A 27,981-nucleotide genomic window follows, 5' to 3' on the forward strand; every position below is an offset into this window, starting at 1 on the left:
CGTTCCATGGCTTCTCTACACACAACGGAATTCTCCGGTTGGAACTTTATTGAAGATTTATGATGACACCCTAAAGATTGATTCTATACTTAGTTGGACAAGTTTCTCTGACCTGTAATATAACTTTTTTAAGTTTTCGTCCGACGTTCGGATGGACCTGCCCGAGCGTTTGGATTTGTGTACTAAACGCGCTAACAAAAGTAGCTACTTGGACATAAATAAGGGACATTATCGAAAAAAATCAAGCATTTATTGTGGAACTAGGATTCCTGGGAGTGCATTCTGATGAAGATCATCAAATGTAAGGGAATATTTATAAAGTGATTTCAGATTTCTGTTGACTCCAACATGGAGGATAATTTTATTTTCTGAGCTCTGTCTCAGATTATTGCGTGGTTTGCTTTTTCCGTAAAGTTTTTTCGAAATCTGACACAGCGGTTGCATTGAGGGGGGGTATATCTATAATTCCATGTGTATAACTTGTATTTTCATCTACATTTATGATGAGTATTTCTGTTGAATTAATGTAGCTATGCAAAATCACTGGATGTTTTTGGAACTAGTGAACGTATGCGCCAATGTAAACTATTTTTTTTATATAAATATGAATTTTATCAAACAAAACATACATGTATTGTGTAAAATGAAGTCCTATGAATGTCATCTGATGAAGATCAAAGGTTAGTAATTAATTGTATCTCTATTTGTGCTTTTTGTGACTCCTCTCTTTGGCTGGAAAAATGGCTGGGTTTTTCTGTGAGTTGGTGGTCACCTAACATAATCATTTGTGGTGCTTTCGCTGTAAAGCCTATTTGAAATTGGACACTGTGGTGGGATTAACAACAAGATGACCTTTAAATTGTATAAGATACATGTATGTTTGAGGAATTTTAAATTATGTGATTTCTGTTGTTTTGAATTTGGCGCGCTGCACTTTCATTGGCTGTTGCCATATCATCCCGTTAAAGGGATTGCAGCCCTAAGAAGTTTTAAAGAACTACTCAGTGATTAGATCCCACACCTACTTCCATTAGAAAGGACTATCCCCTCTCTCACCTGGTTGTCTGTCAGTAAGCAGAAACGTATCGTACTGTATAAACACACTGCTTTGACTCATACTGTAGTACAGAGGAACTCAGCAGAACAAACACCGCTCCCTGTGGACGAGAGCCCCTTCAAAACAGTTTGAAGCGCTAACGCTAACCTAACAGTCAACAGAGCCAGGGCAACACAGGGGGCAGCAGGTAGCCTAGCCTAAGAGTGTTCGGCCAGTAACCGAAAAGTTGTTGGTTCAAATCAAGTGGAAAAATCTGCCGTTCTGTCCTTTAACAAGGCAGTTAACCCCCAACAACAGCAGCTCCCTGGGTGACGATGACGTGGACGTCAATTAAGGCAGCCCCCCGCATCTCTCTGATTCAGAGAGAGGTTGGGTTAAATGCAGAAGACATTGACTAGGTATCACCTTTCCTAGAACGCACCCCTACGATTAGCCCCAAACTGACATGTTACATGTGGCCCATAAACTCTTGATTGGCCTCAGAATGATGATATCATCAGGAATGTGAGATGCTTTTAGATAGAAACACACATGCCTCCCATCTCGTTCTAATGAGGCATCATTCTGTCACTGTACAGAGACTGTGGTGCATAGCACACTGTAGAGGTCACACTAGCTTTGTGGGGTGTTGAGGGATCACACACACAATCACTGGCATCAGTGCAATCTGTGATATATCTCCAAGGGCTTTTTGACAGGGGAGGGTGTTGAGAGGAGAGGGGTGAAAGTGAAATACGAGAGTAATTACTGCCGAGGCAATCTGCTATTTCTGTTCCTATTACAGCCCATCTGAGACAAATCCATGGACCTGGGCTACGGACCAGGACACAGAATCAGGACCAAATAACTGCAGAATGGATGGACCTCTGGCCTGTTGTTGCCTTAGTGAAAATATAGGGGAGAAATAACAATACAGTATTACACCGTAAAGCTAAATGAAATTATAGAGAAATGCTTGCTATGTTTTAGCTAACCTTTTGGCAAGGAAACCCTCGCTCCATTGTAAATACCAGCTCCATGAGTAAAATTGTTGCTTATTTTGTTTTGCGAGGCAAAGCAGAGATTAAATCAAAATAAGACAGGAATGTCTGGTGAAATGAGAACCCTGAAGGTTTGGAGATAATATACACACTGGACTCTATCCATCTACCTTAAAGGGTGAAGTCACAACATTAGGTCACCAGTAGTGCAGTACTATGCTGGACAGGCAGTTCCTCTCAGATGCACTGGGGATGTTTTGGTGTGGAGATGTCCATCTCTAATGGTGGACTCTATCTGCAAGTCTCCATCTGATGTTTGGGTTTGAATAGTGGTTGTTGAGGAGAGACAAGGGCCCCGGACTGATGCTGATCCGAGTCTTCGTGCCACAGCCAGACAGAACCCCTCTGCTCCCCTCTCTCCAGTCCGTCACCCTCTCCCTCTCTTGACATGTTCCATGCTGTATTATGGGAAACCCTGCCAAGTGCCCACTGGACCAAACACGGTACTAGAGAGACAGTCTGCATAAATCCACACGAAGTCACTCCGCTGCACTTGGCTCTAAATAACAATCCTCTGGTCCAGGGTGCACACACTCACACGTGGTTGTTATCCTGACTAATCAACTCTGAAGGTTGGTATTGAATGCATCTCACATGCTTCGTTTTATAGCATCTGCCTAGGGATTCAGTATTCCCAATGCAATGTCACTGAAAATGCTCATGTCCAGTTTGAGGGGGGAATAATTTATCTGCAGAAATACTGTTAATCTGTTCCTTGAACAATTTTTTTTAAACTCCACATCAGGATCCCATTTTGGGGAGAAACACAATACATGTCAGACACGCTCGCAGGCCAGCTATCAGATAACACAGCCACATTAAGCAACCTAATAGACAAGCATTTCTACATTGTTCTGCACATTCCAGAACGGTCCGGTATTCGCCAGACAGATCTTGCAACAAAGAAGACTAATCTGCAGTTATTATCGAGAGAGTCCCAGTGTCATTGTGGTGTCTTTCAACAGCTCTGTACCACAGGGAGACTACTGTAGGACCAGCAGCTTCATCACATCACCTTCTTGGCTTGGACAGAGTGGGACCTGGACTCAGATACTGAAGACATGCGGTTAGCTATGCATGCAGGGGGCAACTGAAACCAGGTGGTATGGCACAGCTCCTAGAACCCGTGTTGCTGACAGGAGCACAGGAAGGGAGAGCATATATACCTCTGTCATGTATAAATTACACAGCCACTAGTCGGCTGGCTGGCTCTTAATCTATTTTACAAGTGGGGAGGCCAGTGACCTCTACACACCCAGGCTAAAGGCAGATGGTGAGATTAATTGGCTCGCCGTCCTCGATCATTTGGCCAGAAGAATGCGTGGAATCCAGAGCCACTCCATTAAAAGTTGCTCTCTGTGAACACTGCTCCGAATCATTAAATCCCCGTGGCAACAGCCATGTGAGGCTGTAAAACATGAGGAACTACCACTGAGGCCTCAGCTCTGAGCTCTGGCTCCGAGCCCTCCTCTCCCACCTGATTGATGGCAGAGTGAAACTTTATGGGGCGTGTGCAGCACAGGGAGAGCAGAATAAACCACTAATCGCTTTGTCTAATAACCGAAGTGATAGCGCAAAAACCCAATAGCACCCAGGTACATCAAACACCAACCTTTACTAGATATGTGGTGCGCAGTGAGCACAAACTTTTGACAATCTGTCAAACTATTGCAAATGAAGACTAACTTGAGCATAAATCACTGGGAAAATGTATGATTTGGCCATTCTTCCACCTGCAGCCAAGCATGACTAAGGTAAGGGAGAAGGGAAGTAACAGCATGTATGGTGCAGTAGCAGCACGTGTTGTTGCCAGAGACCTGTGTACCCTAGGAAGCTATCTGAGTGGTGGAACAAGTAGAGCTCTACATCACATTACCTTGCCAGAGCTGTCTGCTTAGCACTTGGTCAGCCGGCACATGCTCTCGCTGTCTCGTACTGTTTCCATTATAGACAACTTCAGACACGCTAAATTAGAACCAGTTAAAGCCCATGAAAACACATCACCGCACCCAGAGTGGGATTGTTTAAAGGGTAGAGCCTGGAAACAAACTCCAGCTTCCTGCTCTTCAAATATTTTGTGGTTTACCTGTTATTGCCTCTGAGAATGTTAGGGAACACCCAAGAAAAAAGGGCCGCCACTGATATCTGGATACTTACTGTGCTGTTAGAAAACAGTGTTCCATCCTTTGTAGAAGGAGTATGTTGACATTCAGAGAGACTTTTTGGAGGGATGTTAACTACCTCGTGGAGGGACATACCGCACGCACACTGAACTTTAATAGCTCCCGAGTGTCTAAGACACTGCATCTCAGTGCAAGAGGTGTCACTGCAGTACCTGGTTCGAATCCAGGCTGCATCACATCCGGCTGTGATTGGGAGTCCCATAGGGCGGCGCACAACTGGCCCAGTGTCGTCCGGGTTTGGCTGGGGTAGGCCGTCATTGTAAATAATAATTTGTTCTTAACTGACTTGCCTAGTTAAATAAAGGTGGTTCAAATAAAATAAAAATAACACAGCCAGTGGGATTGTTCTGAAAGAGTCACATTACTTAGGTATGACAGGGGCAGACTGGCTGAGCTTTGACCCACCTGGAGGGCACAGTTCATCATGCGGATGACGTAGTCAAACTGTTGGTGGTCCAGTATGGCCCGGTTCTGCTGGACATGCAGACTGAGCTCCTCAGTCAGACACTGGCGAGCCGCTTTGCCTTTCAGAGCACGCAGCGCAGCCGGCAGGGTCTGGGAACACAGCACAGCAGACACAGAGCCTGTTTTTAAAACAAATACCATAAGACACACCACGACATACATGAACAAATAATCTTCTGAGATGATTTCTTAATATCCCAGAATTCTAGAACCAGCTACAGCCAAGAACAGGTACAATAGCAGCTACAATATTACCAGTCCAGACAGTGAATTGTTGACCTCTGGGAAATAGTAATATGACACATTTCATACTAATGTCAAAGTATGAGAAAAAATGTGATGGTAACGTGTCTGGGTAATGGATTTCACATTGGCTGTATAATGTATATTGAGGTAAAGGGTTTATAGGCTCGGGGGAGGTGGGGGGGGGGTCTATAGCTGGCGTACTGTGTGTTCCTCTATTAACACAGGGATGCACGTCTGCCTTATATAACCTGCTTATTACAGCCAGAGGTGCAGGCATAAAGGAACTGGCTCCATTTCATGCAGTACACACGGGACACCCGCATCAACGTTCCTATGGGCTCTTCTATAGGGGGTGTCACGGTGCAGGGAAATCAAAGAGCATCCTTTACGTGTAAATGCTTTACGGGAAAAAGCAGAAAGCAAAACAGCTATGCCATTAACCTCAGTGTTAAAACAATGGGGTTATTTCTGCTGATAACGAGGAGATTATGAAGCTAGTCTAAGTGTCTGATTATCTGTCTCCAGTGTGGTCCTGTCTCCCAGCTGGGAGGTATAATTAGCCTGATAGAGTTGAGCGCGCTAACTCCAGACAGACACACACGGTTGGCTGCCTGCTGTAATCGGAGGGATGGATGTCAGTCCAGGTGTCTGGGCCATTACAGACGTGGCTGATTACACTGTGCTGAGAGATAGGGATTAGGGAGGATGCCGCGCGTCACCTTCTCCGTCTCCTGGGTCTTGTTGTCGAAGATGAAGGAGATGCAGCTCCTCACCACCTCCAGCCTGCGAGCGCTGTTGAACACTGAGCCCATCTTTCCCATGATGGACACTGCACAGATGAGGGGTGAGCAGGTTAGGAATACAAGAGTGGTAGAAATACTAGCTACGCTAGTACAGACGCCATTCAATACTCAGAAACTAAGTACTTACAGCTATTAACACATTATAGACAGACTCCTGCCAAGCCATGTGTCTCACACAGGAGCAGGCATGAAGTAGAGCTGATGTTTGTGTTTCACGTACCCACGGGAGGGCCGGCAGGCACCACACACTTCCTCTCTGCGCGGGTGGTGGTAGTGATGGCAGGGGCGCTGGGATGCTTGGTCAGGCCCTCAGCCAGCAGCCGCTCCACCTTCTCATCGTCCAGCAGGGGGAAGGGCACCACATGCACCCGCAGGTGGGAGCCCTCTGTGGGCCGAGGCACTTTTTGGAACGCCATGTGGGGGTTGGGATTCTCCTGTAATGGACCATTCAATAATAAAACATACATACAAGAACAACATCTGTGACAGCCATAGGACATGTTAGAACACTAAAGAGTACAGAAAGTGCCTAATGTGAACACTATAGCATACAGGCCCAAAGGCTGAGTGATGTTAACTCACATTTTTGTACAGTTGGTCAGAGAGTTCCCTCATGTGCTTCTGCAGCTTGGCAGGGCTGGCCGCCTCTTCCTTAAAGCGCTCCATGTCAAAGGCCACCAGCTACAGAACCAACGATAAGTCAGTCAAGCTGTTCCCAAATGATACAATCTCTCGACAAGCCCAGTTTCATACAACAGTGAAATTAGAAAAAAATGTGCCAAATCATACTGGAGCTGCAAAACATGCAGTCTGGTTACAGTAGCCATGCCCGACAGTACCTCATCAAAGAGATCACAGGCTCTGTAAGGCGGACCCCTTTCAGACACGAATCCAGCGAAGGCCATGCCATCCAGAACCTTGGTCAGGAAGTCGTTTTCAATCAGGCCTCTCTGGCCCAGGAAGGCAGTCTATAGGGGGACAGGGTCAAAGGTTAAATAATGTTAGGTACATAAAGATGTACTTTTAGGACTAACAGCCAAACCTTCCTTTTCTGAGTTGCTTCTCTTCATTTGACTTTTTATTTGATTTATACAATGAACCCAGTCACAAAAGTGAAACAAATGACTGAAGATATGCTGAATCAGGCCTGTGATTCATGCTAGTGGGTGAAAGAGATAGAAAACGGGGGCAGTTTTTCTAGACGCCCCAGTCTACGTCTTTCCATAAAAAAGTGTTGAGTTTCTGTAGATTCGTGATGAATTCCTGGCCCATAATCCGAGCCATGTGGGGTACTTTGTGAGGGATGTGCTGAGAGGTTACCACGGAGACACCGCAGACACAAACAAATACAAACCCAGCTACTTTTCTATTTTTATTTGATATATTTCGTATGGCTAATCACGAGGCCATTGGCCAAGGCTGACAGCACTTAACACAAACAAGCAGATAGCATGGTGAAGAGTCATACGGTCAGTCACTAAAACACCTCCAAACAGCATTATCAAACAGGATAAGACAGGATAGGAGAGAATCCTCTTGTTCTTAGATTCTCTCCAAACATTATTTTACAGGCTGAGCGGAACAAGGGATACATGTCAGCCTATCAAATGTTAATGGGGACAAACAAATTGAATAAGGTAACCACCTATATTGCAGTGATCAGTGAAATGTGATCTTTTCTGCAATGACAACAGCATGGGTAACAAACGTGCGTCATCAGAAGACACATTGAGGGTGTGATGGAGCACATGGCTTCAGTTGGCAATAGGATTTTTGACCCACCCAGATTGAGTTGATCTCACCTTGTGAAAGTGGATAACAGGTTCGGAATGGATGCGGATGAGCTGCAGGCAGGACCTGTAGCCCTGGAAGAGTTGTGCAAACAGCCTGAGGAACACGGCTCGCACCTCCTTATCCTGAAAACACAAGGGAGAGAGGGGAGAGTCACCTCACAAACATGCCATGAATACCCCCTTGTTAATTCAGTTCACATCTTAAAGTGATTATTCTACCATCTGAAGAAATGGAAACCCCCACTGAAGAACACATTTTTGTGCTATTCATAGGTCGGACAAGAGACGAGCGTGCTACAAGAGATATCTCAGAGCAGTGGTGTCCTCCTCATATCACAAACACATGATGTTCTGGGAAAAGGCTCCATCTATTACAATGAGACATGGCCAGGAGTAAAGGGTGAAGACACTGTTTACTGGAATGATGGTGCCTTACCAACAGTTTGAGGTTGGAGGGGGCTGTGCGAGGGGGTGGGAAGGCAGTGTCAGCTATCTCCAGATCAGGATGCAAAACCTGAAAATAATAAAATGCCTCTTAGGAATAAACAAAGTCAAGACTAAGTACACTTTTATGGTTCAGATTACATGAACAAAATCATTACAATGAATATACTAGTTACATAAGGACAGAACATTATACAACTGTTTGCAACAAACCACATTCTCATTATAATCTAATGTGAAATGTCTAATGGGGATATGTGATTTCCAAGGATGAGTATTGGTGTACAGTGGGGCAAAAAAGTATTTATTCAGCCACCAATTGTGCAAGTTCTCCTACTAAAAAAAGATGAGGCCTGTAATTTTCATCATAGGTACACTTCAACTATGACAGACAAAATGAGAAAAAAAAAAATCCAGAAAATCACATTGTAGGATTTTTAATGAATTTATTTGCAAATTATGGTGGAAAATAAGTATTTGGTCAATAACAAAAGTTTCTCAATACTTTGTTATATACCCTTTGTTGGCAATGACAGAGGTCAAACGTTTTCTGTAAGTCTTCACAAGGTTTTCACACACCGTTGCTGGTATTTTGGCCCATTCCTCCATGCAGATCTCCTCTAGAGCAGTGATGTTTTGGGGCTGTTGCTGGGCAACACGGACTTTCAACTCCCTCCAAAGATTTTCTATGGGGTTGAGATCTGGAGACTGGCTAGGCCACTCCAGGACCTTGAAATGAGTCTCACAAAGTCACTCCTTCGTTGCCCGGGCGGTGTGTTTGGGATCATTGTAATGCTGAAAGACCCAGCCAGGTTTCATCTTCAATGCCCTTGCTGATGGAAGGAGGTTTTCACTCAAAATCTCACGATACATGGCCCCATTCATTCTTTCCTTTACACGGATCAGTCGTCCTGGTCCCTTTGCAGAAAAACAGCCCCAAAGCATGATGTTTCCACCCCCATGCTTCACAGTAGGTATGGTGTTCTTTGGATGCAACTCTGCATTCTTTGTCCTCCAAACACAACGAGTTGAGTTTTTACCAAAAAGTTATATTTTAGTTTCATCTGACCATATGACATTCTCCCAATCTTCTTCTGGATCATCCAAATGCTCTCTAGCAAACTTCAGACGGGCCTGGACTTGTACTGGCTTAACCTTTTGTGTCTCATTTTTGGGAAAAAAACGTTCCCGTAGTAAACGGGGTATTTTGTCAGGACAAGTTGCTAGAATATGCATATAATTGACAGCTTAGGATAGAAAACACTAAAGTTTCCAAAACTGTAAAAATATTGTCTGTGAGTATAACAGAACTGATGTTGCAGGTGAAAGCCTGAGCAAAATCCAATCCGGAAGTGCCTCATGTTTTGAAAGCGCTGCGTTTCAATGTGTCCCTATTGAGCAGTGAATGGGCTATCAACCAGATTACTCTTTCTCCGTGTTCCCAAAGGTGTCTACAGCATTGTGACGTAGTTTTACGCATTTATGTTGAAGAATACCCGTAGGCGGCTACATTGCGCAAGTGGTCACCTGATGCTCCCAGAGAGATTCTCGTGTATAATACAGAGGTAGCCATTACTCCAATCGGTCCAACTAAAAAACGAATTGTCCCGATGGATATATTATCGAATAGATATTTGAAAAACACCTTGAGGATTGATTATAAACAACGTTTGCCATGTTTCTGTCGATATTATGGAGCTAATTTGCAATATTTTTCGCCGTTTTCGTGACTGTAATTTCCGGGTGATTTCTCCAAACGTGAAGAAAACGGAGCTATTTCGCCTACAAAAATAATATTTTTGGAAAAAAGGAACATTGGCTATCTAACTGGGAGTCTCATGAGTGAAAACATCCGAAGCTCATCAAAAAGGTAAACGATTTAATTTGATTGCTTTTCTGATTTCCGTGACCAAGTTACCTGCTGCTAGCTGGACAAAATGCTATGCCAGGCTATCGATAAACCTACACAAATGCTTGTCTAGCTTTGGCTGTAAAGCATATTTTGAAAATCTGAGATGACAGGGTGATTAACAAAGGCTGTGTCTCAATATATTTCACTTGTGATTTTCATGAATAGGAATATTTTCTAGTAATATTTATGTCCGTTGCGTTATGATAATTAGTGTCAGATGATGACAACGGTCCCGTTCACGGGATGGGGTGTCACTAGAGGTTAAGCAAGGGGACACGTCTGGCACTGCAGGATTTGAGTCCCTGGCGGCGTAGTGTGTTAATGATGGTAGGCTTTGTTACTTTGGTCCCAGCTCTCTGCAGGTCATTCACTAGGTCCCCCCCGTGTGGTTCTGGGATTTTTGCTCACCGTTCTTGTGATCATTTTGACCCCACGGGGTGAGATCTTGCGTGGAGCCCCAGATCGAGGGAGATTATCAGTGGTCTTGTATGTCTTCCATTTCCAGCTGCTTACCTATTGCAGATTCAGTCTTCCCAGCCTGGTGCAGGTCTACAATTTTGTTTCTGGTGTCCTTTGACAGCTCTTTGGTCTTGGCCATAGTGGAGTTTGGAGTGTGACTGTTTGAGGTTGTGGACAGGTGTCTTTTATACTGATAACAAGTTCAAAATGGTGCCATTAATACAGGTAACGAGTGGAGGACAGAGGAGCCTCTTGAAGAAGTTACAGGTCTGTGAGAGCCAGAAATCTTGCTTGTTTTGTAGCTGACCAAATACTTATTTTCCACCATCATTTGCAAATAAATTCATTAAAAATCCTACAATGTGATTTTCTGGATTTTTTTCCCTCATTTTGTCTGTCATAGTTGAAGTGTACCTATGATGAACATTACAGGCCTCTCATATTTTTAAGTGGGAGAACTTGCACAATTGGTGGCTGACTAAATACTTTTTTGCCCCACTGTATGCTGGGTACGTACGTACCAGAGACAGGGCAGTCTGTAGTATGTAACATGTACATACGTACCAGAGGCAGCGCTGTCTGTGTAGTGTGTAACAGGTACATACGTACCAGAGGCAAGGCAGTCTGTGTAGTATGTACCAGAGACAGGGCAGTCTGTGTAGTGTGTAACATGTGTGTACCAGAGACAGGGCAGTCTGTGTAGTGTGTAACAGGTATGTACCAGAGACAGGGCAGTCTGTGTAGTGTGTAACATGTGTGTACCAGAGACAGGGCAGTCTGTGTAGTGTGTAACAGGTATGTACCAGAGACAGGGCAGTCTGTGTAGTGTGTAACATGTGTGTACCAGAGACAGGGCAGTCTGTGTAGTGTGTAACAGGTATGTACCAGAGACGGGGCAGTCTGTGTAGTGTGTAACAGGTATGTACCAGAGACAGGGTAGTCTGTGTAGTGTGTAACATGTATGTACCAGAGACCGAGCAGTCTGTGTAGTGTGTAACATGTACCTACCAGAGGACAGGGCAGTCTGTGTAGTGTGTAGCAGGTATGTACCAGAGACAGGGCACTCTGTGTGGTGTGTAACAGGTATATATGTACCAGAGACAGGGCAGTCTGTGTGGTGTGTAACAGTGGTTCAGGGAGCTGGGACAGGTGGATGCACTCTGGAATCTTTATGGTTCCTCCATCCAGATCAGCTATGATAACGTCCAACTGTAAGACAGATAACACACATCACTAAACAACGCTTTCGAGTTAGTTAGATTCCTATTTTAGCTGTAGAGCACGTTCTACATTACTATGGCAGAGCATATAAGAGAATAAGGCCGAAACCTGCCAAAACAGGCTCTTGGCCAACACAGTGGAGGAGTCACAACTCCCTGAATCTAAGGGACTCAGGAGGCCGCATCAATCGGCCCAAGGAATGTCAGCTCAACATAACATTTCCTTAAAATGTACAGTGACTCAAATATATCATACGGCTCCATTATTCACTGACAACTGGTTACATTGGGCAAGTGTTCAATGAATCGGTTTAAATAAAGGTATGTTGTTATACCTGGTGTACTGTACATGTTGAATCAGGGTCAGAGGCAGTTCATGTCTGGAGAAGGTGCTAAAGATCACTCACCAGTTCTTGGATCTCGCTCTGGAACATGGAGTGGACCCCGATGATGAAGGGGGTGGGTGAGCTCAGCACCTCTAGCAGCCGTGACGGCAGGATGGGGATGTATGGGTAACTGAGTTTCAAATGGGAGACGACAGTGAGTAAACACAACACTTGCCAGGTCAAATTCCACATCAAACTGTGGTGCTCAAAGTGACCATTTTGGTGTTCAGTGAACCAGAGAATAATCTTTCAAGTACATTTACATTTGAGTAATTTAGCAGACACTCTTATCCAGAGTGATTTACAGGAAGTTTTTTATCCATTTATTTTTATTTCACCTCTATTTAACCAGGTAGGCTAGTTGAGAACAAGTTCTAATTTACAACTGTGACCTGGCGGTTGTAAAGTCTATTCACCTTAAAGACATATGAGAACAGATAACCAAGACCATTTTGGAATGTTGTTTTGTTTAGTCACAAAACGTCAGAAAGTCAGTTGGCAACGCAATCAACATGAACATCTTAATACGTTTGAACTTTCAATGGACTCATAATCAAAGCCAGCCTAGGTGTAACAATTTTACAGAGGAACAAACAAATCACGATAATAAGAAACGATAAAAATAAAAAAAACATTATCATTCAAGTCACACTTGGTGCAAGGCAAGTCATGTCAATAGCCGAGGTGTAATGGGGACTGATGGGGGACCGTGGAGACCGACGGGCCAATCACGTACCTGTATTTGAGGGGGAACATGAGCGCCTCCAGGGCACGCGACGCCTCCCCTAGTCTCTGGTAGCTCGTAGAATGGAACAAAACCTTGTGTTCGGTCAGAACCGCACAGAAAAGACTCAGAACATTCTGGATTCCTGGTAAAAGAAAGTAGAAAGAATGTGTAATTAAATGAGGTATTCAGTTGGACAATTGATTAAAGAAAAAAACATACTGTTGGGGGTGGATTTTATTTCTAAGCTGAGCAAACAATACTACAATAGAGTAAATTATATTTATTTGGTAGAACATGTGGTGATAGAATGATTGATAACACCACATGTTCTATGTGACTAGCTGTTTGTTGAAATGATTGGAGGAAAGATCTGTTTTGCAGAGACATACTGTATGAAAACCAAAGTACTGTACATGTATCACAATATTTTGAAAACATCTCCCTCTTTACTCAGTATATTATTCCCCATTACATTCTGACTTATAACAAACAAATGGCTGAGAAAACAATGTTATTCTTGCCAACAGTGATAACAAGTGGGTAAACAATGCAATTTCAGCTACAAAACGGTGCAGTGAATATTATACACTGAGTGGACAAAACATTAGGAACACCTGCACTTTCCATGACAGACTGAACAGGTGAAAGCTATGATCCCTTATTGATGTCACTTGTTAAATCCACTTCAATCTGTGTAGATGAAGGGGAGGAGAAGGTTAAAGAAGGATTGTTCAGCCTTGAAACAGATTGAGTATGTGTGCCATTCAGAGGGTGAAAAAATACTATTTAAGTGTCTTTGAACGGGGTTTTGTAGTAGGTGCCAGGTGCACCATTTTGAGTGTGTTAAGAACTGCAATGCTGCTGGGTTTCTCAAGCTCAACAGTTTCCCGTGTGTATCAAGAATGGTCAACCACCCAAAGGACATCCAACCAACTGACAACTGCGGGAAGCATTGGAGTCAACATGGGCCAGCATCCCTTTGGAGCACTTTCGACACCTTGTGGAGTCCATGCCCTAAAGAATAGAGGCTGTTCTGAGGGGCAAAAGGGTGTCCCTAATGTTTTGTACAGTCAGTGTATATCATTAATGAGAAGGAAAATACAATCTGAAAAATAGCCAGAGGAAATGACACACTATGAGACGATATAATCTGTGAAATACCAATATGACAGTCCAGACAAATTCTCAAGTTTACAGTTCCTGTTATTGTTTCCTATCAACATAGTGTTAGACTCATCAATCACACACTACAGAGATGAAGACAACGGATTACTGGCAAACATATCAGCAGTCCGCTACAAACTGAGGTCCCTGATTCTGTGTCTGCCTCCAGCTCAGATATTCCTGTTTATCAGGGCCTCGGGAACATAGACATTGTCTGTTCCGTTGTTCACGGAATACCAGGATCTCCCAAGCGACACAGGCTGGTCACTTGGCTCATTCTGTGTCATCTCAACATGACTTCCTGTGTGGAAGTGCATAGGTCTGAGGTGACGAATCTGGCATTTTTTCGTTTGGCAGCCAATTAGGTTTCATAATGGCATCCTGAGGTAAGCAGCCTGGCTCGTGTAGTGTCCTTGAGGTGTTTACATATCTACGGGAAACAGCGACACATTTCTGACCATAAATAACAAGAGACCGACCGGGCCAAGACAAAGGCAGCAACAACAAACAGCCCAGCAGCCTGTCTAGGGCCTGTCCATTCTATCCCCTTGGGGGCCACACTTCCTGAGCAGTGTGACATGTTGGACAGACATTCCTCTAGGATGACCTCTGGACACAGTGGTGCGTAGACATGATACACGTATATGCACCACACCACCCACTAGGTCTGGGCCTTTTCCCCAGGTCTTGTTTGGTCATAAGGTGGACTGAATAAGAGTACCTGACAGGCTGGGGGAGAGACAAATCACACACAGGAGGAAAGGGGGGGAGGTGTAGTCTACTGCAAGTTGTACTGTATTTCATGTTAGAACTCAAATCTGTGTTTAATCATTTGTTCTTACAGATCTGACTGACTGTCATGATGAATCACATAGATTTAGCATGTTACATGAAACACATGGCTTTAAATAGACACTCCAACCAGAGGTGGAAGACGACACAGCCCAGCCAACATGTAGAGCAAATCTGTTGCTGATTCATAGAAAACAACCATGGAAGTATGAGAGATTATAAATAATGAGAGAATATGTTCTGACATATGATCCGACCTTGGGCTGTGCAGCGGTTGCATCGTCACGATACTCAAACATGCGCAGTGCTTCCCCTATCATGGCAAAGGAAGAACGAATGATGGCACTAGAGATGATGGCGCCGACAGATGGTCGCCTCGCTTCAGGTCCTTAGAAAACTATGTCGTTATCACAAGCATTTTGCTACAATCGCATTAACATCTGCTATCCATGTGTATGTGACCAATAACATTTTATCTGAATGTGACTTTTGGTGACTTTTTGAAAGGACATGTTAAATGTTGACACCATCTGAAATAACAATTAGCTCAACTGATGCAGCATAGCAGCTTTAAAGCACTAATGCGGTCTTTGTAAAAAAAATATATATAAATAATCTATCACTGTATGGCTAATAAATCACTGTTTATTTAACTCTAAAATATATTTGGCATCTCTTAAGAGTTACAGCCTATTTATTTAAAGGGGCAGTGCAGTTAAAAACATGATTATATGAGGTCGAAATAACACTGACACTTTTGTGTAAGAGCTGTTTACAGTTATAATATACCATGACTGTTCATCTAGGTAAGGGGGTAGGCTCTAGACCATCCTATCAACCCAATCAGGACTGTGTATGTAAATACAGGGTTTACATTTGCATTCACTTAATTGAAAAATCTCAAAAGACTCTAAATGCCTTCAATGCTACTTGGTACAAATAAACATTGTAACTTAAAATGACACAACGACTAGGTTCAAGTTTAACAACGTTTACTAAACCGTATTTCCACAATACATAGTTGCCACTGCACTCAGGCCAGGTTCATCAGCAGTGAGACTACCACACAGGCGTACTAATAAGAGTGATAGCGCCATATTAACAGAAATATAGAGATACTTAAAACATGAATGTAACAGTCACTCTGATCATAAGATTCTTTTTTAAAAACGTGGTGGCAACAAATTTGCAGCAGCGGTCCGCCCCTGCTAATATAGGGGAAACACTGATTCTGCACTCAGAACATACTCTCAGCCCGCATTGTATAACAGTAGTGATGGATGGGCGATGCAAGGTGCTTCTCTTACACGAGTCGCATGATCTGATCGCTTCAGGTGCTGTTGGAATGCTTATCCTTCATATGATGCAGTACTGATCAGTTCTTACAGGACATCGGTCACATCACCTGTAGCCCAAGGACATGACAGAGAGCATCTCTTAAGAGTTACATGCAGTCCTGCACAACAGCAGTGGCGTGAGGTGCCCAGGCCTCTCTGTCTGCCCGTCATCTGCATCTGTCAGGGACAGGGGCCATGTTCAGATCCAGCATAGAGGGGAATGGACACACTATTGTACACATCACAACACACAGACACATTCCTCCTGATGGTTGGACTGAGCTGCACAGTAAGTAACAAGCCCCATCTCCTCCTGTTACTCCAAAAACAGCTGTCTAGACCTGAGGAGTTTAGTCCTATCCTCTATCAAAATCCGGGTAAATTCTACACTTTGGAATGTAAAATTAAGAGAGAGACAAGAATCTGGTCCATTTTATTAGCTTTGTGGACTGTTCCTGGATAACGTGCAGTATTTGGTAACAAAAACAAAGTCGGTGAGGACTGACACAAACCATGGCTGAGGATAATGTCAAGGTACAGGCCATTTGTCTTCCTCCATCTCTGTGTGTATCCAGATTGGCTACAAACACATGACTTGAACATGACCCTGATCATTTGTGTATCAGTAAAGTACACCCCCCACCCCCCCATGTGCACGTCCACTGCTCGCTGTCCAAATAAACACAAAGGAGCATGCAAACTATTATTGAATTCCTCAAGGGGTTCAGGGACTAATGCTTACAAGAAACATAATCCATTTAGTTTTGTAACACATTCTTCTAATCACACTAAATGAGGGTCTATTTTCCATTACAAATAAAAGCAAGCATCAGAAAAATGTGTTTGGAGTTCACTTATTTACTAACTCGCCCCCAACATCGGCCCCTGGAATGTAGACTTGACTGCTGCAGTGATTTGTGTGTATTAAGGACATGATAAAACCACATACTTGAGTCCAGTGTATGAACGAATGTAGTGAGCAGGAATTTGGGACAATATACGGTAATGCCCAGGTGAAGCCACCAAACCACCGCAAAGCGGTGAACTAGAATGCAAAACAGACAAAGCAAATCCTGGTAAAGGAGGAAACATACAGTGCCTTGAGAAAGTATTCACACCCCTTGACTTTTTCCACATAACTCGGCCACTCAAGAACATTCACGGCCTCTTGGTAAGCAAATCCAGTGCATATTTGTCTTTGTCTTTTAGGTTATTGTCCTGCTTAATTAATCTCCCAAAGTCTCGTGGAAAGCACACAACCAGGTTTTCCTCTAGGATTTTGCCTGTGTTTAGCTCCATTCCACTTCTTTTTTTACTGTGAAAAACTCCCCAGTCCTTAACAATTACAAGCATACCCATAACATGATGCAGCCACCACTATGTTTGAAAATATGGAGAGTTTTACTCAGTAATGTGTTGTATTGGGATTGTCCCAAACATAACACTTTGTGTTCAGGACAAAAAGAGAATTGCTTTGCCACATTTTTTTGCCGTATTACTTTAGTGCCTTGTTGGAAACAGGATGCATGTTCTGATATATTTTTTACTGTGTACAGGCGTACTTCTTTTCACTCTGTCAATTAGGTTAGTATTGTGGAGTAACTACAATGTTGATACATCCTCAGCCAATTAACTGTTTAAAGTCACCATTGGCCTCGTGGTGAATTCCCTGAACAGTTTCCTTCCTCTCCAGCAACAGAGTTAGGAAGGTTGTTTGTATCTTTGTAGTGACTGGGTGCATTGACACCCCATCCAAAGTGTAATTAATAACTTCACCATGCTCAAAGGGACATTCAATGTCTGCTTTTTTTATTTATTTTTTACCCATGTACCAATAGGTGCCCTTCTTTGCAAGGCATTGGAAAACCTCTGGTCTTTGTGGTTGAATCTGTGTTTGAAATTCACTGCTTGACTGAGGGACCTTACAGATAATTGTACAGTTGAAGTCGGAAGTTCACATACACCTTCGCCAAAAACATTTAGACTCAGTTTCACAATTCCTGACATTTAATCCTAGTAAAAATTCCCTGTCAGTTAGGTCAGTTAGGATCACCACTTTATTTTAAGAATGTGAAATGTCAGAATAATAGCAGAGAGAATGATTTATTTCAGCTTTTATTTATTTCATCACATTCCCAGTGCGTCAGAAGTTTACATACACTGAATTAGTATTTGGTAGCATTGCCTTTAAATTGTTTAACTTGAGTCAAATGTTTTGGGTAGCCTTCCACAAGCTTCCCACAATAAGTTGGGTGCATTTTGGCCCATTCCACCTGGCAGAGCTGGAGTAACTGAGTCAGGTTTGTAGACCTCCTTGCTCGCACACGCTTTTTCAGTTCGGCCCACACATTTTCTATGGGATTGAGGTCAGGGCTTTGTGATGGCCACTCCAATACCTTGACTTTGTTGTCCTTAAGCCAGTTTGCCACAACTTTGGAAGTATGCATGCGGTCATTGTCCATTTGGAAGACCCATTTGCAACCAAGCTTTAACTTCCTGGCTGAGGTCTTGAGATGTTGCTTCAATATATCCACAATTGTCCCTCCTCATGATGCCATCTATTTGGTGAAGTGCACCAGTCCCTCTTGCAGATAAGCCCCCCCCCCCCCCCACAACACAATGCTTTTTTCATCCCCTTTTTCCTCCAAACATAACGATGGTGATTATGGCCAAATAGTTATATTTTTGTTTTATCAGAGCCGAGGACATTACTCCAAAAAGTACGATCTTTGTCCCCATGTGCAGTTGCAAACCGTAGTCTGGCTTTTTTATGGCGGTTTTGGAGCAGTGGCTTCTTTCTTTCTGAGCAGCCTTACAGGTTATGTCGATATAGGACTCGTTTCACTGTGGATATAGATACTTTTGTACCCGTAAAAAAGGTCCTTTGGTGTTGATCTGGGATTGATTTGCACTTTTCGAAGCAAAGTATGTTCATCTCTAGAAGACAGAATGCGTCTCCTTCCTGAGCGGTATGGCGGCTGCGTGGTTCCATGATGTTTATACTTGCGTACTATTGTTTGTACAGATGAACGTTATACCTTCAGGCATTTGGAAATTGCGCCCAGATTTGTGGAGCTCTACACTTTTTTTTCCTGAGGTCTTGGCTGATTTCCTTTGATTTCCCCATGATGTCAAGCAAAGAGGCACTGAAGGTTGGCCTTGAAATACATCCACAGGTACACTTCCAATTGACTCAAATGGTGTCAATTAGCATATCAGAAGCTTCTAAAGCCATGACATCCTTTTCTGGAATTTTCCAAGCTGTCTAAAAGCAGTCAGCTTATTGTATGTAAACTTCTGACGCACTGGAATTGTGATAGAGTGAATTATAAGTGAAATAATATGTCTGTAAACAATTGTTGGAAAAATGACTTATGTCATGCACAAAGTAGATGCCCTAACAGACTTGCCAAAACAATAGTTTGTTAACAAGACATTTTTGGAGTGGTTGAAAAACAAGTTTTAATGACTCCAGCCTAAGTGTATGTAAACTTATGACTGGCTACAGAAATGAGGTAGTCATTCAAAACTCATGTTAAACACCATTCTCGCACAGAGTGAGTCCATGCAACTTATTATGGGTTGAATACTTATTGACTCAAGACATTTCAGCTTTTCATTTATTAATCATTTGTAAACATTAAAAATAAATACAAAATCCACTTCGATATTATGGGGTATAGTGTGTAGGCCAGTGAACCAAAACAAATCAAAATTTGATCAATTTTAAATTCAAGCTCTAACAACAAAATGTGGAAAAAGTCAAGGGGTGTGAATACTTTCTGAAGGCACTGTACATGTTCATTTGTACAGCATTAATCCAACTGCTTAGTGGCTATTCAATTTGAGAGTTTAAAATTGTGATTTGGACAGATGCTTTATTCATTCGTGTTGTAACTCTAAACCTCTTAATGTTGGAGTTGAACCTAAAAAAGTTTAATACCGTCAAGGATCAAGACCGGATAACCTGTCATACCATGAAGCTACTTACTAAAATAAACGGGGGAAAAAACTATGCAAACAATAGGATTAAGAGGGATATTCCTAATACCTGGCACTACAGTTCGTATTCAGCTGTCAGGTTATTTGAGTCACCCGCGATATCATGTTAACAGGAAACATAAACCAAATTACAATGTGAGTTGTGTATACTGTGACTGTACGCGACCAACAGGCAGAGCAGCCTAGAGCTACTGTACTGCAACCAAGTAGACCCGATACACACCAGACTGTAAATAACGGAGGGCACATGATGGTGCCATGAAGTGGAGTCAAGTTCATGAAGTTTGGGATTGACTGGTTGTACTGTAGTGCAGTGTCGTGTCATGTCGTGTCTTTGGCATCATTAAAGTGAAGACTTATTTTATCAAATCAATTCTCTGTAATTATTATTACGTGATTAAACTAATCATGTAAATGTAATTAACCAGGAAGTCATAATTGCAATTAATATATATTTACGCTCAGTGGGTCGTCGTGATCTCTGTTGGAATCGTCCGTCTTTCTGTTGGAAAGTTAATCCGCCCGTCTCTCTCTTCCAAAGTCTTTGGTTAGAATGGATACTTCAGAGTACATTCAGAAATGTTCTTATAGGATAGATGTTTCGGCGGTTGTCGGTCTTCGCATTCAGTCGACATAAATTCTAGCTGCAGACTAGTAATTAGTATTGAAGATTTGCTCTTATTCTGTCGGTATCGATAGTCTCAGAGTTGAACTACTTACACCAGTGTAGCCAATGCTCCACATGGTTTGGTTAGGAATTCAACAACCGAGGAATGCACGGTCTCTACTTAAACCTTTGCCCTCTCGGCAATCGAGGTACGCATTGTCTGAAGTGGGCTTCTCCAGGAGGGGGTTATATTCGGAACAGCAGAAAAAGTTGTCCCATGACGCCAGATCAATGTCTGTGCTCATAGGGTGGGCCAATGACTTAATTAACTTTAAAGGGAATTGGATTGTCTTTCATTAAACAGTTTAAAATCACATTACATCATTTCACAAATAGTTTCATCTTTACTCATTCATTTTATACAATAATTAGATGCAAAACTCATAACAGAGACTCTTGTATAGACAGAGTTATGGTAATGTGGCTGTATTGTCTCTCATGAGGTCACAAACAAACAAAATGGACCGGTTGTAGCTGGATTCTCCACCGACGGTTTACACATTCTCCAAAACATGGATATTGTTCAGTTCTCAAGTTCTGTGAGATAGAAGTTAATTTCTTCTACTGTGAAACCCTCTTTCTATACTGCATGAGGGAGAGAGTCTCCTCCAGGAATTTACGACCTGAGATAACAGAACCTGGGTGTAAGCGGGAGAGAGGATATGCACTCTCTATACCCAAAGAGGGCCACGTCATGACAGCAGTAATGAGGAAGCCCAAGCCCAGAGACATACCAAGCTGCTGGAAGAGCAGGGCCACACTCTTGCATGTAACAGGCAGGTTGTCATTCAGAGGGGTTTGGATTAGCTGTCGGTCGCCCACTCCCAGGGAAAACAGTTTCTGTGAGAAAATCACAAAACAAACAAAAGTGAAAAGTCAGGTTATATGAAAAACCATTGGATGGATCTATCATAGAACTAGACAAGACTGTTTCAGTAGAGGAACATTTTTTTGCTAACAGACAACATGTTTTCATGGTACTGTAAATATCATTAGGAAACTGAACAAGACGGTAGCTCAGTACAAGGCCAAAGGTCATATAGGCAAGGATGAAATGACAGTACAATGGCAGTTAAGGGATCCACTGTTTGAGAGTTTTTTTGACGATCTCCCAGAAAATGAATAAAACACGTGTTGTTGAACCCGATGGACTTTGCAGCTGCATGACTGAATTAACCTTTTGAGTCAGTCTGGCGGCAATGGGAGAAACCTCAATTGCATATTAACCTACATTTCACTGGCACGGTACAACACCTCTGCAATCCAATAGGGACAGCAGCGTCCGTCACTGTATCCAGTGTGGCTGAGGGTAGAGAAGTAAGCGTACAGTGGAAACAGTGAGTTCGCATGAACGCAATCAGTACGTCTAATTCAGCTAAACCAATGTTGAACATGATAGGGGTACAGACAGTGGTTCAACAGCGTTTGGCTTTTGACCTGACAAAGTGGATTGAACCATGGTCAACAAAGGTATTAATTGGGATCCTAGCCTTTCAACTGAGTTTGAACCAGCTAGAGAACAACTCTCTGTTCCCAGATTCATGACATTCCTTCATGTTTGACAGTCTGTTGAAGGATGAGTCTGTTCCACTCCTGAGGTTTCTAACTCATGTTGTGTCACTACAGCCGAAAGCCCTTGGCTCTGCGGGGAGCGGCAATAATTTGAGGAGGAACACTGACATGTGTTGGTAAATGACATTAAATTACCCTGAGGTTCAGGATGTGAACTTAATCATGGGCCACATTCCTTCCTCTTTACAAATAGTTTCAATATTGTCTAGTTTTTTAAAGCCACATTGATCACCATTGTCTAGACTTCAAGGGAACAGACCAGCGTAGGGTTTTTGTTATAGGACAGCTTCAGATGTGGGTTTCAATAACCTAGTAAGAAGTGAAAATATAAAAACAGGCCACCTACTCTGTTTTTTTTGTACCCTAGCTTCACTAAGTAATGTCATCAGAAGAGCAGCTAGAAAAATAAAATAGTATTATGAGGACATTTCTGCACGCGGTGGTACAGCAATCTATGGCACCATCTAGACGAGGAATGCATGATTGAATGGAAAGCAAACGCAAATCATTTTTCTGGACTCTCACATGGGCCAAAACATGACTTCCTTCCTTCCCTCACTCACTCACTCCCACTCTACTACTATAATAAGCATTAGGCCATCAGTGAGTAACCAGCACCTTATGTGGGTCTAGCAGCAACATTAACCCAGACTGACCCCTATTCTGGGGTGGATTCATGCCTCTGTGGAGAGCAGGCCAGAGGGGTTGAGGGGGGGTTAGACAAGCCCTCTAAGATGGAATATTTGAGGAATTGTTTGCTTTAGTAAGGCCTGTTTACCTGGGAGCCACCAGCCACAGGAACCATGCACGTGAAGAGGTTGGAAACCAGCCCCTCCAGAGGGAACGGCAGGCTGTCGACGTACACTGTGTAGATCAGGCCCAAGCAGCCCTGGGGAGGTCAGGAGGAGACAGACACACAACCAGGTCAATCAACACACTCACATACAGATGTATCACAAGATACATACACCCAATCACAGTTTGGCGCCTAAATGGACAATTAAAGACACTGTGGGAATTTGTCATCGAATACCATCAGATTTATAGTATTTTATGTAATATTCCAAATGTACAGTTGAGATGTGTGGTTTAATGGCAAATGCCATTTGCAAAGCTAAAAATAAATGCTAAATCAATATGTGTGTCGGAGACATTTGAATGCCAAAGTTGAATACCGTAGTGGTCCAGTGGAGTGCCTAGGGACAGGAGAGATCCGCTAAGCCCCACTCTGTTCTTAAGTGAGGGATTGGCTGGATATCCTGGCCTTGAGTACTTGCAGAATTCACTCTATAAAGCCAATTTGTTCATTCTCCGCACACAGGATACAACATGATGCATTCTATCACCATCATGAGACAATTGATAGTCAATGCACTAATTGACGCGCTACCGTTTATCATGCCAATGCTAATTAGGCAGAGATAAGTAAAGTGAAGTCATGAACCTCATGAATAGGACCAAGAAAGTTCCTGGCCAGGTAACCTTAGATAGCAAATAAACCCGCAAAAACTGAAATGACCACTATGCATGGTCATTGACATTTTGAAAGGAACCTATGTTAGTCAGGAATCAGTGTTATCATGTTACCCGGAATATTTCAGGATAATCCAGCCTGGAGACCAGAATGAGACTTTTGGGTGCAAAGACTTGAGCGGGCTGGATCAAGCCATCCTCTTCCTCATCCTCATCTGCATCGGTGGTCTTTGTTCCCTGAAACAGCAAAACAGAAGAAGTTATATAAATGGGAGAGTTCAACAGTGATATGGGGGTGAGTTAAGACCATGTGCAGTGGTAAGCTAACATAGCAGGCGTAAAAAACGCCTGAGCGGGGATGGAAAGAAAAACAAGCTTTTCAGTTTACCCGCTGAGGGTGGCTCTAGTGTTATCTACTTCCAGGTCAAACCACAGCGTGTACATTCTACAGTACATCACATACTGTAGCCTATTTTTGGAAACGTGCATGTGCCGCCCCCTCCTCGAGAATTCTGATTGACGCAGGCACAGTTCACACAGTACGAGTACTATTCAAATCAGTCAAAAGAACACAGAATGGAAAAGTCCCCTCAGAACTGTGTCTGTGTCTGCAAAAAACTCTTAATCCGGTGTTTTAACAATGGGATATATAGACTTATTTTTAAAAATATCCTCTCCAATCAGTAATACCCATTAAAACAGATACTCATTGCAGTTGAGGAGTTGAAAGAGCAAAGAGGATTTTCTTCAAATCACCATGGGGTTCATAAAAGATTACTAACCCCAAAAAATAGAGCATAAAACATTTGTCATGGAGACCGTTTGAACAAAACCCAGCAGCTTAAGAGAGGAGTGTCATTTGCCTTCCAGAGTCACATACTGACTGTAAATCAGCAGTGAGATGTATATGAAATCAAGTCAATTATGTATCAAGTCACATTACTCGGTTTACTAAAATAGCTGTGAAAACACTAATAACACAGTATGAATAGGCTACTTCCAATTTACCCATACTGCTTTCTCATCTGTTCAGTTGTTTCTTCACACAATAGCGTATTTATTTTAAAGACTACAATGTCATTACTTTGGTTCCTTTATTTGTCGAGGAATAATATTTTGTGGTTTGGAGATGTTATTCTAAACTATGGCTACAAACCCAGAGCTGGTGGTTTGAAACATGTTAAATTCAAATTGGCTGGGGTCGTAGTTCAAAAATTACATTTCCTACAAAACGGAGTCACAAGATGTAATCTGTATAGAAATAGCTATAATAAACCCCCTGAAGCCTGAATTAAGAAAAAAAACAAAGATAATTAAAGCAAAAGCTACTTGACCTCTGACACCTCTGATCCAGTAACCACACTGGAGATAGACCTACTGTAGGCCTACCTGTAGGATATTAATCATTCAAAACCTAGCCAAAATACGATGCAGACACTTGGGTTCGAAGGACATTGCGTAATGTACCATAAATAGCAATTGAGTGACCACGTAAAATAACAGCATATGGGTTAAGTCATTAAGGTGAATGAGTTGAACAAAGATACCTCCCACTCCTTCCCAAAGTGCTCCACTGGGACACAGAGGTCAAGTCTCAGTGGTCTCAATCTGGTTCCAATTGTCCCATACCAGGAGCCGTCAGTCCTATCAGTTTACAGAGATAGCAGCAAAGCAACCTCACAGGGCTCGTTCCTGCCTGAACCCTTTATCAGAATCACATATATTCCTTCAGACAATGAAAACATGCCACAAGAGCTCTGGCATGCTTCGAGCAGGGAACACAGGATCTAAATATCCCATCAGATGGGAAACACATTTCTACAGCATTTTGAAGATTTGGTTCAATTATCGGCGAAAATACATTTCTGCCTCTCGAATCCAATCACATAGTGAAAAGCCACGCTGTCACTGATATTCACACTTCTCAATAAAACAGATATTGAATGGCTAATTTGCTCATATTTGCAAAGGTCTACTTGTGATTTGGCTGGAGGAATGGGGGGAAGGAACATACATGTATAATGATCTGTGTGTCATTGTGGCAGTAAGGGGAAAACAACTGCATGAAACCCTCGCACAGTCTCTCGGTCTCCCTCAAACACACACACACACACCACCCTCTCTCCCACAAACACGTACACACTGCTCTCTCTCTGTCTGTCTACCTCAAACACACACACACACACACCACCCTCTCTCCCACAAACACGTACACACTGCTCTCTCTCTGTCTGTCTACCTCAAACACACCACTCTCTCTCCCACAAACACGTACACACTGCTCTCTGTCTGTCTCCCTCAAACACACCACTCTCTCTCCCACAAACACGTACACATTGCTCTCTGTCTGTCTCCCTCAAACACACCACTCTCTCTCCCACAAACACGTACACACTGCTCTCTCTCTGTCTGTCTACCTCAAAACACACACCACTCTCTCTCACTCCCACAAACACATACACACTGCTCTCTCTCTGTCTGTCTACCTCAAAACACACACCACTCTCTCTCACTCCCACAAACACATACACACTGCTCCTTCTCGGTCTGTCTACCTCAAAATACACACCACTCTCTCTCACTCCCACAAACACACTGCTCCCAACTTTAAAAACGTTAGGCACCAAAACAGAATGTAAGGAGCACCAGAAAGAGATTATGAATCCTACTTTTGAAGCACATGCCATGAGAAGCAGACCCTTTTCTTCCTGGGCCAATCAAATGTGCCTTAACCTACTGTCACATTACCAGGTTGTTAGCTAGCTAGGTAATATGACTGAACAACATTGTTATCATTCCAGCGATGTGGTTTGTGAAATTATATAAAATGAGCGCAAAATGGCGCAGGAAGGAAAAAAGGTCCGGTAATAGCCCTTTTCTTTGCCGTAAATCTGTAAACACGACTGTTGCGAAGCTGTTTTTACTCTCTGTTCCTGCTGCGTGACCGTGAACTTTCAAAGACCATCAGACTGGCCTGTGCACTTGGTTATACCAGGGATGAACTTCTATACAATGTATGAACTTTGCCCGCACTGCTCCAATGTATCAAATGTAGAAATGTAACCTGCAGCAGACTGATCAGGGTCTGCATGCCCAGGAGTAGACGAGCAGAAAGAGCGGACGGAGAGGAGAGAAGCAGGTGAGTGATGGCTGGATGGGGATGTGGCTGGCTGATTACAGCTGCCACGGGTGATGTGCGTATGAACGTGAAGTGGACATTCTTGGACCTGCGCATACAAGAGACTAGTGTTGCTTAAATTCAACTTAATGTCTAAACAAAACTGACTTCATAAACATTTTATCATTTGAAACAGTAGTATGCAATTCTAAAATGTTGGCATAATAAGTACCATGACGTTTTGGTACTGTGGTATAACACTAACTCAAACTACTTTAGCATTTTGCTAACCTTGTTAATAGTGTACATGTGAATATTGAGAACATAGGTCCTGGCTCTGGTACAAACTTTTGCAGTGGATGGTATACTGTATCAAGCTGGTCCCTAAACCATAAGATACCGCAACAGTCACCTACACAGTGAAAAACCAGCCTCACATCTGTCCAGTGTGTGTGATCCAAACTCCTATCCTTATCGGAGCCATTACCAAGTGCACAAAGGGGTCTGGGAACAGTTCCTGGAAAGAAATCAAACCAAAACAGAGAGGTGGGGCCATGATGAAGAGGCAGTGAGGTGACCGGCCACATTTAGCCCTGTAATCAAGACCTCTAACGATCCTGTATTAATGTTTGCGATGACACTGCACTGATCGTTACGGGTGGTCTTCACCTCTTCTCCCTCAGTAGACCGGCCGGCGTGTGAGGAGGACAGAAAACAAATAAGGGAGGATTAAAGTCTGATCACGAGAAGAGGGTCCAGTCGGCCAGAAAGACAGAGTGGACAGCTGCAGGACATCACCAAACAGCGCCTGACATTGGAATTATTCACACTACTGCAGGGCCGGTTATGTAACTTTCCAGCCCAGGCATAGACCAGAGACCCAGTCGCAGCTAACCTAGCCATTATCACGCTTATTTAATGAAGGATGTCGTGGTTTATACTTGGTCTCATGCCAAGGCTTTGTTTGAACTCCACATGGAAAATCAGTGGTTCCACATCCAGGCACAAGGGATGTTTGTGAAAATTGGTCTGATTCATACAGTACACTGCGTAATGGTAAACTAATGTTAAACTCATCAACATGCTAGGATGTTGAGTCTGAGCATTCATGTAAACAGAAT

General features: G+C 43.0%; 1 protein-coding gene across 2 annotated transcripts in view; it reads right to left on the reverse strand.

Moving 5' to 3' along the window:
- LOC139411428 (myotubularin-related protein 13-like) overlaps window positions 1-27,981 on the reverse strand; it is a 160,275-nt gene that overhangs the window by 55,738 nt on the left and 76,556 nt on the right. For both annotated transcript variants that reach the window (XM_071157776.1, XM_071157775.1), the window contains exons 4-16: window positions 23,857-23,979; window positions 23,048-23,158; window positions 21,432-21,537; window positions 12,745-12,877; window positions 12,030-12,138; window positions 11,498-11,611; window positions 8,024-8,101; window positions 7,597-7,710; window positions 6,634-6,762; window positions 6,377-6,475; window positions 6,015-6,228; window positions 5,711-5,820; window positions 4,686-4,835 (exon numbers count right to left, since the gene is read on the reverse strand). In XM_071157776.1, the coding sequence (XP_071013877.1) occupies window positions 4,686-4,835; window positions 5,711-5,820; window positions 6,015-6,228; window positions 6,377-6,475; window positions 6,634-6,762; window positions 7,597-7,710; window positions 8,024-8,101; window positions 11,498-11,611; window positions 12,030-12,138; window positions 12,745-12,877; window positions 21,432-21,537; window positions 23,048-23,158; window positions 23,857-23,979 (1,590 nt within the window). The remainder of the gene's footprint in view (window positions 1-4,685; window positions 4,836-5,710; window positions 5,821-6,014; window positions 6,229-6,376; window positions 6,476-6,633; window positions 6,763-7,596; window positions 7,711-8,023; window positions 8,102-11,497; window positions 11,612-12,029; window positions 12,139-12,744; window positions 12,878-21,431; window positions 21,538-23,047; window positions 23,159-23,856; window positions 23,980-27,981) is intronic.

The sequence above is a fragment of the Oncorhynchus clarkii genome, chromosome 6 (genome assembly GCF_045791955.1).
Source record: "Oncorhynchus clarkii lewisi isolate Uvic-CL-2024 chromosome 6, UVic_Ocla_1.0, whole genome shotgun sequence".
NCBI lineage: Eukaryota > Metazoa > Chordata > Actinopteri > Salmoniformes > Salmonidae > Oncorhynchus > Oncorhynchus clarkii.